Source organism: Piliocolobus tephrosceles, chromosome X (assembly GCF_002776525.5).
Source record: "Piliocolobus tephrosceles isolate RC106 chromosome X, ASM277652v3, whole genome shotgun sequence".
Taxonomy (NCBI): domain Eukaryota; kingdom Metazoa; phylum Chordata; class Mammalia; order Primates; family Cercopithecidae; genus Piliocolobus; species Piliocolobus tephrosceles.
The window spans coordinates 40,359,877-40,370,739 of NC_045455.1; the positions used below are offsets into that span (position 1 = coordinate 40,359,877).

General features: G+C 38.4%; 1 protein-coding gene across 4 annotated transcripts; it reads left to right on the forward strand.

Annotated features, from left to right (window-relative positions):
• COMMD6 (COMM domain containing 6) lies at positions 1–10,602 on the forward strand. Of its 4 annotated transcripts, XM_023186238.1 has the most exons (6): positions 50–150; positions 239–250; positions 1,171–1,249; positions 7,103–7,255; positions 9,192–9,256; positions 10,399–10,602. In XM_023186238.1, exons 3-6 carry the CDS (start codon positions 1,202–1,204, stop codon positions 10,466–10,468), a joined length of 336 nt encoding a protein of 111 aa, XP_023042006.1. In that variant the 5' UTR covers positions 50–150; positions 239–250; positions 1,171–1,201; the 3' UTR covers positions 10,469–10,602. The 4 variants fall into 4 exon arrangements, with proteins under 4 accessions (XP_023042022.1, XP_023041998.1, XP_023042006.1 ...); XM_023186230.1 differs by lacking the exon at positions 1,171–1,249 and having other exon boundaries at positions 48–150; XM_023186246.1 differs by lacking the exons at positions 50–150; positions 239–250 and adding an exon at positions 261–1,041.
• Positions 10,603–10,863: the final 261 nt, after the last annotated feature.

Here is a 10,863-nt window from a genome sequence, read left to right on the forward strand (position 1 = left end):
CCGCTACGTCCGCCCCATGCGCCAGGCCGCGAGAGGCGGGACGTGGAAGCGGAAGTGCTGGTCGGGGGCGTTCTCTCGAGTCCGGGGCGCAAACAGCGGACGCTGCCCATGGAGGCGTCTAGTGAGCCGCCGCTGGATGCTAAGTCCGAGGTGAGTGCCAACCTGGAAGAAGAGCGGGCAGCGAGGCTCTGGAGGAAGAAAGATGTTTCTCTAAATTGTGTTTCTGCTTCCGTTTCAGGTCACCAACCAGGTGAGTGAACGGCCGCCCCGCCCTGTCCTCCGCCGGGCCGCCTCCCACGGCTGCGAGACCGTGCCCACCCTGAGCGTTCCCCAGGTCTCCCCGAGTCTTGTGTCCGGGAGCCGGTGACCTTCAGTCCGCCTCCCTGCGTTGCTTCTTCTCCTTTGCACCTGAGCCGGTAGCCGTTGCCATTGTAATGAAAGCTCCTCTTCCCCACCCCCCACTAGCCCAAAGAATGCAGATCAGGGATTGTTGGGCTTTGATTAGGTCATTTATTCGAAGCTAGGAACACCGTATTTTAAAGTGTGATAGATATAGAAGAAGTTATGAAAATTTTCAGAGATAGCATCGCAGACATTTTCTTAGTCTCTAAAAAATGTTATTTTTGAAGATGGAGTATAGCATTTTAGCCTTTTAGAGTATGCATTTTTAATGCTAGGAATATGAATTTGACTTTTAAAGTATATGTTAGCCCCATTTCCTTTTCAAGTGCTGCTGTGCTGTTTTAACTAATAAACTATTTCTAGGCAACTGATTTGTAACACTTCCCAGAATAGGAATACTAAAACTAGAGTATTTTTAGGCCAGGAGTTACCCAATTCCATACAAAATGTAAGAAAGGGATGAGATAAGAAATAATTAGAATACAGGGGCTGAGAGAGGTGTCCATTAACTGCTGTCTGTCATTTTTCTCTAATTGACTTTGCTTTTGAGGATTCCTGGGAAGTAGGGGAAGTCAGCTGTCAACCGTCTACCTGGCTTTGCTTAGTTATATGACTTAGTGCGTTTTGAGTCGATCTTTCGTAAGTCATTTTATCCATTCTCTTACGTTAAGTTTCGTATTTAAGATATTCTGAAACAGAATTATACTAATTATGGGGTTTTTTAAGTTGAACTCTTTTTGGCTTAAACAGAAATTTATTATCTTATAGTTCTGGAAGTCAGAAGTCCTAAACTAGTCGTATGGGGCTAAAATCAAGGTATCTGCAGGGCCGTGTTCCGTCTGAGGCGGTAGGTGAGATTGTTTCCTCCTTGGCTTGTGGCCTCTGCTTCCATCTTCAAAGCACAGCATTCCAACCTCTGCTTCCATTTTCACATTGCCTTCTGACTCTGACCCTTTTTCCTCCCTCTTACAAGGACCCTTTCGATTACATTAGGCCCACCTGGATAATCCAGGAAAATCTCCACATCTCCAAGTCCTTAATTTTGTCACATCTACCAATACTGTTTTGTTGCCTCAGGTAACATATTCATAGATTTTGAGGATTAGCATGTGGACGTATTTGGGAGGGCCATTATTCAGCCTACTGCACATCCTTCTATGCAGTCATTCACAGATTATGAGTGTTTGCATAGAAAAAGCCAAGATCATTTCCAAACAGGTTATTAGATTTAATGTGAGAGTTCAGCAAGGTGATTCCATTGTTGAACGTTATTTAGTTCAGACAAAAAGAGTTGGAAAATATAATTTTAAAGATGTCATTTATAACATGAAGAAACTATAGGCTGGGCGTGGTGGCTCACGACTGTAAGCTCAGGGCTTTGGGAGGATTGCTTGAGGCCAGCAGTTTGAGACCAGAGTGGGCAACATAGCAAGACCTTATCTCTATAAAAATAAAACAATTATTCAGGTGTGGAGGCACAGACCTGTAGTACTAGCTACTCAGGAGGCTGAGACTAGAAGATCTCCTGACCCCAGGAGTTTGAGGCAGCAGTGACCTTTAATTACACCACTGCAGTCCAGCCCGAGTGACAGAGTGAGACTCCATCTCTTAAAAAAAAATTGCAGAGTACCTTGCAATAAATCTAACAAAAGATATTTAAAAGTTTTATGAAGCAAATTATAAAAAGTGGTAGACTTTTACTTTGTGGTCCAGCTCATAAGGAGCTTGGAAGTCATCACCCTGTCCTAGCAACAAGGAAAAGCTGAACAAACTGAAAAATCAGCAACTCCTCTTGGATCTGTCAGAGAAGCGCGATCACAGGGTAAATTGCCATCCCCCGAATTGGTGAGACAGACTGCAAAGACAGAGAACCACAACTTAGAGCAGAAGCTCCACAGAAACCAATACCTGAACTGAAATTGACGGATTGCTGCAGGCTCCCATCTCTCCCTCACACCTGACATACAGTCATATCAGCATATTGTTTTCTCTTGCTCTAAATGCACCACCTCTTGCCGCCACCTGGGTTCAAGCCGCCATTCTCTTTCCTGGAATACCACAGTAGCCTGGTAACAGGGTCCCCCTAACTTTCTTAAACTTTGTGCCTCACCAGGCAGTCTGGATGAGCTTTTTGTAATCCAAGTTAGACCAGGTATCTCTGCTACTCAGAGCTTTTTAAGAGATTCTTGTCACACTGGAAAAAAGTCGTAGGTATTTACTGTGGCCTACAGGGCCCTTCGAAGATGGATTCCTTATCTCTTACCACTTTTCCTAGCTCATGCCCCTCCAGCTACCTGGGCCTCATTGTTCCCTGAACACACCAAGCATGCTTCTCCCTCAGTCCAGAACGTTCTCTTCTCCAGATCCTGTGACTTTTTCTTCATTTTATTTGAGTCTCTTTCTGTTCAAAAGCCACATGAAAGAGGTCTTCCCAGGTTCTATCTAAATAGCCTTTCTTGTCACCATGTCACCTTACCCTGCATTTCATCACTATAATGCTACCATTTCATTATACTTTTGTTTATTGTCTGCCTTCCCCACTAGAATTCTGAAGGTCAGGAACTATGCTTTATTTTTGACTTCCCTAATGCTTAGGATATAGTATTGCTTAGTGTGTACTGAATAGTGAGGCCTCCCTCCCTTACTCAAAACATATAGGAATTGCCAATTTTATAGACAGTTTTTATAGTCATGTTTTTATATTACTAGTAACTTCAGCCTCCACATCAATTTTTAGTGTGACGACAGCTAATTTGTTTACCTTTTTATATATTTACTTCCTGATTATTCTTTTTACTTCTGGATGTTTTTATATTTCCTTTTTTACTACTAGCTTTTTGTTTCTTTATATATTTTCCTTTTTCAATACTTCATCATACAATAATTTTGGGGCTACTGTACATTGTTTCATTCTTAACATTCTTCATAGTGGTAAGTGTTCTTTGTTCTGATTTTTTCTTTTATATTCTTGTATTTTTAAAATCTTTGCAGTTCACTCCTACTTAAGATGAAACCACGATTATTAGAAGGTTTGCTTTTCATTTTGCATTTAAATGTTGAGGTTATAATTTTGGAAATTATCTTATAAACCTAGTCCTAGCTTTCTTTCAATTGTGAAGACTGACTTTGCATGGTGTCTTGATGGCAGGTCTCCCTGTTTCCTCACCTGACAATTTCACTGTTTTCATAGTCAGTGGAACTCAGCATTGCACGCCGCCTTTGCTTTTCTGCTTGAAATCTTCTAGTTTTATTTCAGATTCTGAGAAACAAAATAGGCACCCCTTTAATCTGCCACTTTAATGTGGATGGTAAAAATGTAACTTCTTCTGTCAAGGAGTTGTAGAGTCTAAATACTGTTAAGAATAAGAAATTGCTTATTTCTTACTCAAACATTTAGGGGAGGGAAGTCCAGGTAGAAGAATCCCTTGAACCCAGGAGGTCTAGGCTGCAGTGAGTCATGTTCATGCCACTGCCACTCCAGCCTGAGCAACAGCCTGAGATCCTGTCTGGGAAAAAAAAAAAAAAGGGAAAATGAATTCGAGGTTCAATTTTTGGATGTCACTATTGAACTGGAATTAAAACTCTCTCTACTCATGAACTCTCCTGAATTCTGTTCTTGGATTTTTAGCCTATTTCTGAACATTCCTGTTGAGATATCCCTAGTATCATCTCATAATGATACTTTTGGACTGGATACCTCAGCATTCTCCCAGTTATCCAAGCTCAAATTTTTATAATTTTCTATAAACAACTATAGTTGTATCTTGTAGGCAATCATCAAGACCTAGCAATGCATTCTTCTTATGATCAGTTTAGTCCTACTTGTCACCAGCTTAGTTCAGGCACGTATATAACTTCAGACTTGGATTATTATGTTCTGCTGCCACCAGATGAATCTCTCTTTTTTTTTTCCCCCAGAGTTGGGGTCTCGCTCTGTTGCCCCGGCTGGAGTGCAGTGGCATGCTCACAGCTCACTGCAGCCTTGACCTCCTGGGCTCAGGTGATCCTCCCACTTCATTCTCCCAAGTAGCTGGGACTTATAGGTGTGGCCTACCACGCCTGGCTACTTTTTGTACTTTTGTATTTTTTGTAGAGACAGGGCTGTTGCCTAGGCTGGTCTGGAACCCCTGCACTCAAGTGACGTACCTGCCTTGGCCTCCCAAAGTGCTGGAATTACAGGTGTGAGCCACCGTGTCCAGCCTGAATATCCATTAATCAATATTTTGATATTCTCTCTATTGAAAAACTTTCAGTGAGTCCCCAATGCCTACAGGGAAAGTTTAAGTGACTTAATATGGTAAGTTTTCCATAGAAAGATAAAGGATATAAAAGTACTGTGAAAACCTCTGAAAGCTCAATTTGCAAGGAATTACTGGCTTTTTGATCACTTTTGTCAACTTTATTTTTCATATTTCCTTACAAGAGCCATCTACTTTAAGATGGATAAATGTTCTGTCCCTAAGGCAAATTTTGACTCTTTTCATCTGTAATTGGTTCCACCCAATATTTATTAAGCGTGTATTCTTTGCTAGGTGTGCATTTATGGTATATATAAATAAAACACATTTTCATCTCAATTCCTGTTGTTTATTCTTCAAAATGGAGCTTAAAGCCTTCTGTAAAGCTTTCCCTTAACTCCCTAGGCTACAATAAAGTCTTCCTTTCAACCAGAAATGTACTCACTCACTTATATTGCTCTCTCTGATGTTTATATACAAAAAGTGCACAAAATATGGACAGTTAATGAATTATCTAAAAGTGAACACTCATGTAACCACAAGCAAAAGTCAATAAATGGAGTGTTACCAGTCCCCCAGAAGCCCACCACATGCTTCTCTTCAATCAACGCCCACTTCTCTCCACCCCAAAAGGATAGGCATATTCTTCTCTTTATAGTTTTACCACCTCTTTCTCAAGTTTAAGTGAACAGAATCATAACTTTTGGACTTGTTTTAACATTTTTGGTTTTACGTGTAACTGAATTTCATTTTCATTGCTGTGTAGCATTTCATTTATCCATTTTATTTCTGATGAACATTTGGGTTTTCAGTTTAGGGCTATTACGAATAAAGCTGCTAGGGACATTTTCATATATGTATCCTATGTACATATTCACAAGTTTTTCTAAGTTCTGTCCCTAGTAGAATTTGGATCACAGTATGCGTAGCTTCAGTTTTACTAGCTAAAGTCAGTTCTTTAATAGATTGGCCCAGTTTATACTTTCACCAACAGCATGTGACACTTCCCATTGCCTCACGTCCTTCCTTGTCAATACTTGGAATTTTCAGACTTAAGTTTTTGCCATTTTGGTAGCTGTGTAGTAATATCTAATTGTGGCTTTAATTCCTTGTTTCTTAAGGTGAGCACATTTTCATAGGTTTATTCGAAATTTGTAGTTATTTTGTGGTTTGCCTTTCTCTCTTTTTATATGGAGAACTTTTCTTTAAAATGAATTTATACAATCTTTTTACTTATAAAAGATGTTAATCACCAGCTTGGACTTAATGCTGTAGGAGATTGGTGCAAAGCAAGTCTGAGATAGGAGGAATTTTTGGTCCCCCTTTTATAAAAATGGGAGATTTACAAATGCCTTCCCCTATTCCATTCCCCAAAGGTCCTAAAATAGAAAATGGGTTATATAACTTTCATGGTTGATTGAGGCATACGTGGGAACCATTCCATTGCTTTTCCTCACCATAGTCCTCAAGCTCAAATACTACATTAGTGTAAATAGTGATAAGGTGGTTTGGATTTCATCAGTGTTCATGATAGATATATAGTAGGATACGTGGTGGGATTTACAAAAATCCTAATGTTTACAAGAAGAAATGTATTAACAAGTGAAGAGTTTTGCCCAGTGAGCGTTAGTTTTATAGAAAAAGGTATCAGTGAGCAAGTACTTTTTGAGTGCCTGCTATGTATCAGGCTAAGCTTTGGAAACAAGACAGTATTTTATCCCTATATTTTATGTTTTAGAGTCATGTTTTTGAGGCACTATTAACAGCTGCGTGTTTTATGCCATGGCATCATTTAGCAGTCATTGACAGAAATTAGATTAAAAAGTATTGAGGCAACCAGTAGTCACTAAGCCTATCATCTTTGGAGTCAAACAGACTGGTTTCAGTTCTGATTCCAGAAATGTGTGACCTTATGCACGTTACCTAAGCTCTGTGAAGTTGGCTTTTGTCATCTGCAAAGTGGAAACAATAACCTATAATGTTATGTTGATTCAGTGAGGTATTTAATACATGTAAACTGCATAGCACATCACCCGGGGCGTGTATCTGTCATGAACACTGATGAAATCCAAAACTACTTTATCACTATACATGCTAATGTAAGGCTTGAGCATGGAACAGCAAAGTGAACTAAAAGATACTCCAAGCCTGTTAAAGGAAACTAATACTGCCACATCTTCCTTCTACTTCCATTATACATTGGAGGGGAGATTTTTCCCCACTTTTTGCTTTTTCCATTTTTAACTACGATGGTGTTTTCTAACTGCGTTTATATCCCTTACTACCTCTCCATTTTTTCATTTGATTATTGTTCCTCTAGCAATATTAAAATGAAGATACTTTCTTTAAATATGACCAGCATTGAAACTAAAAGTTGAGTGTGAGTGCAGTAAAATTGAATAAATATCTGCATTCCAGGTAATGTTACTACTAATGTATTATTTTGTCCTGTCTTATTAAAGCTTGTAGATTTTCAGTGGAAACTGGGTATGGCTGTGAGCTCAGACACTTGCAGATCTCTTAAGTATCCTTATGTTGCAGTGATGCTAAAAGTGGCAGATCATTCAGGCCAAGTAAAGACCAAGTGCTTTGAAATGACGATTCCACAGTTTCAGGTTTGTGATTTAACTCTTCCAATTTTAGCTCATTTTTTCTGTAATCGTCGCATAAAAAGACAGGATATTTACTTTGCATTTAAATATTTTATTCTTATTCCTTTGGGCTTAATGTTCAAGAATGTTAAGCTAAATGAATCTTTGAATAGCGCTGACCCTGAATTTTCTAACTAATAATGTTTACAAAAGGCAGGTCAGAGCAAGTGTACTTGTTGGCTGGCTTTATCAGCTAGGGACTTAAGTAACTCAGTAGTTTAGAGTTTTGTTACCATATTATCATTCTACCTCTTTTCTGTAACCAAGAGGGAATAAGGGTCGCGGCGGGGAGGGCTATAAATCAGGTTTTCTTTTTGTTTTTTTTTGAGATGGAGGCTCGCCCTGCCGCCCAGGCTGGAGTGCGGTGGTACCATCTTGGCTCACTGCAAGCTCCGCCTCCTGGGTTCACGCCATTCTCCTGCCTCAGTCTCCTGAGTAGCTGGGACTACAGGCGTCTGACACCACACCTGGCTAATTTTTTTGTATTTTTAGTAGAGACGGGGTTTCACTGTGTTAGCCAGGATGGCCTTGATCTCCTGACCTTGTGATCCACCCGCCTTGGCATCCCAAAGTGCTGGGATTACAGGCGTGAGCCACCATGCCCGGCCAGGTTTTCTTTTAAATGTACATACTGGAGATGTTTTGTCATGAATTTAACTGTCCTGTACAGTTTTGTTTTTGTTTGTGTGGTTTGTTCCTTTTGGTATGAATAGGTAAGAATCTATTCTTAGCACTTACACTAGTACTAACTTAGTACTTACACTTAGTACTTATAACAGCAGTTAGTACTCTACAAGTCAAAGCAACCATCGTGAATGAAGTGGAAATAAAAAGTGATTCTTCATAAAACAAACTAAAATTATATTGGTCCTAGGCTTCCTTTTAAAGAAAACTCTTTCATATACCACTTTATGGTACTTTTGATTTCTACTTTTATAAACTATATTTTAAATAATTTCTTTCCCTTTCTTTTTTTCCTTTTTTGAGACACAGTTTCACTCTTGTTGCCCAGGCTGGAGTGCAATGGCGTGATCTCGGCTCACTGCAACCTCCGCCTCCCAGTTCAAGTGATTCTCCTGCCTCGGCTTCCTGAGTAGCTGGGATTACAGGCACGCACCACCACGCCCGGCTAATTTTTGTATTTTTAGTAGAGATGAGGTTTCACCATGTTGGCCAGGCTGGTCTGAAACTCCTGACCTCAGTTGATCTATCTGCCTCAGCCTCCCAAAGTGCTGGGATTATAGGTGTGAGCCACCATGCTCAGCCTGATTTCTTTATTTAAAATAGATATCCCTGCTTTGAAACAAAAATAGTGTTCACAAATTTAACATTATTAGTGTTGATTAGTGTCTTGGAACTCAGACTCAGTGAAAAGGAAATAAATGTATATTGTGATATGGGAATAACATTCAACTAAATATGAGGACTCAGTCAATTTCAAGAGAGAGTATACGTTTTGGTTTTTTTTGTAATTCACAGTGCTGGCCTAATTCTTATTCTGTGCAGCATTTGTGCTGTCCTAATTCCACCTCTAGAAATTTTTTCTCATAGGGAAAAAAAGCACAAATGGATTAATTTTTTCCTCAGCTTTATTGAGGTACAGTTGACAAAATTGTGTATTTTGAAGGTTTCACAGTGATGATTTGATAAACATACACATTTTGTAATGATTACCACAGTCACGCTAATTAACACATCCACCTCCACACATAGTTACCTTTTTTTGGGCAGAGAGTGTGTGCGTGTGCGCACGCACACGTAAAATCTTTTTTTAGCAAATTTCAAGTAAACAATACAGTATTATTAACTGTAGTCACCATATTGTACATTAGATCTCAGACTTACTCATTTTATACCAAAAGTTTGTACCTTTTTACTAACATTTCCCCATTGACCCCAGCCTCAGCACCTGGCAACCTCCAGTCTCCTTTCTGCTTCTGTGAGTTTGACTTTCTTAGATTCCACGTAAGTGAGATCATGCAGTATTAGCCTTTCTGTGTCTGGCTTATTTCACTTTGCATAATGTCCTCCAGATTCATCCATGTTGTTGCAAATGGCAGGATTTCCTTCTTTTTTTATGGCTGTGTGATATTGCATTATGTGTGTATGTATACACATACATAGTATATACATATATATACATACATTATAAACATATTAAATGTAAATATACACAAAAACATTTTCATTAGAGGCAACTCTTTTAAAGAGAGTTTTTACATGGGTTAAAACTGACCACAAGATAACCTGTTAATCACATTACATGACTGAGAGCTAAGGAACATTCTTTGAGCTTTTAATTTATATCTGATAACGAAAATTTTGAACATCAATACATATTTTTAAAGAAACAGTTACACTTTGCTTCATTCTGTGACAAATTTGCATCTAAATTAAAACAATACAAATCCTCTTAAGTAGCAAAATAAAAAATTAAGACCAAATAAGAAGGAAAATGCAGATGTAGAAATCATTAGAAGGTATCCTGATTGCCAAGGTTAAGTTTCAAATTTGTCTCCTAGCTTCCTGGTAGGTACAGGAGAAGACAGAAGAACAATTTGCCTGATTCCTTTCTTACCTGAGATTTACGAGAAGATGACTTCTATAGGAGAACCATTATACCAGCTTAATTTTTAAATGACAGAGAAATAAGCGCTACCATATAAGCCATTGCTAATGTTGGATCTCTCTTCTAGTAATTGAACCCATAATCTTAAATGAGACAGCCCCTACCACACTGAAATGCAGTTCTTTACTAGATTGAAAGTGTTTTGAGGCCTGGAACCAACCTGTTATTTTTGTTTTTATTTTCAGTGTGTAGGACAGTGCTAGGTATTTAATAAATCTGGTGTGATCTTAAAAGGACTTTCTCGTGTGCTTTTTGAAAAGTTTAGTCATGAGATAATTATCCAACTCTACAGTATTTTTGCTTGCAGTACCAAATTGCACCTGTTTATTTCTTACAGCAACCTTCAGTAATTGCGAATGTAACATTAAAATGCAAACTGAATATGTTATATAGTCTCTGGTAGTCAGATATAATTAAAATATCTACTTAAATATCTTCTAAAAGCAAAATTAATATTATTTTCCCCATTTCTCTCTAGAATTTCTACAGACAGTTCAAGGAAATTGCTGCAGTTATTGAAACGGTGTGAAGACGGATTCTTTGGTTGATAAACTGCTATCATTCTAAAGTCATGAACTTCACTTTCTGCAACAAAACCACATGAGGAGGGAACATTTATTGAATGAAAAATGCACTTTTGGTTTTCCGTTTTTTTAAATAATAAAAATCAGATAAACAGGAATTGGATAGTGGTAATCAATGCACAACTTTGTGAATGTGCTCGATAAAAGTGACTGAATTAGACACTTTAAAGGGTGTACTTGGTGATAATGTGAATGATATAATCAGACTAACATTTGAGTCATTGCTATTGGAGGCAGCACAAATTTATGTGTTACAACAGTAGTTTAAAAACTTGTACTGGATGGAACCCATTTTATAAACAATCTTATTTTGAGTCATATATAAATATATATATAAATCAGAAAAGTAGTATTTGATT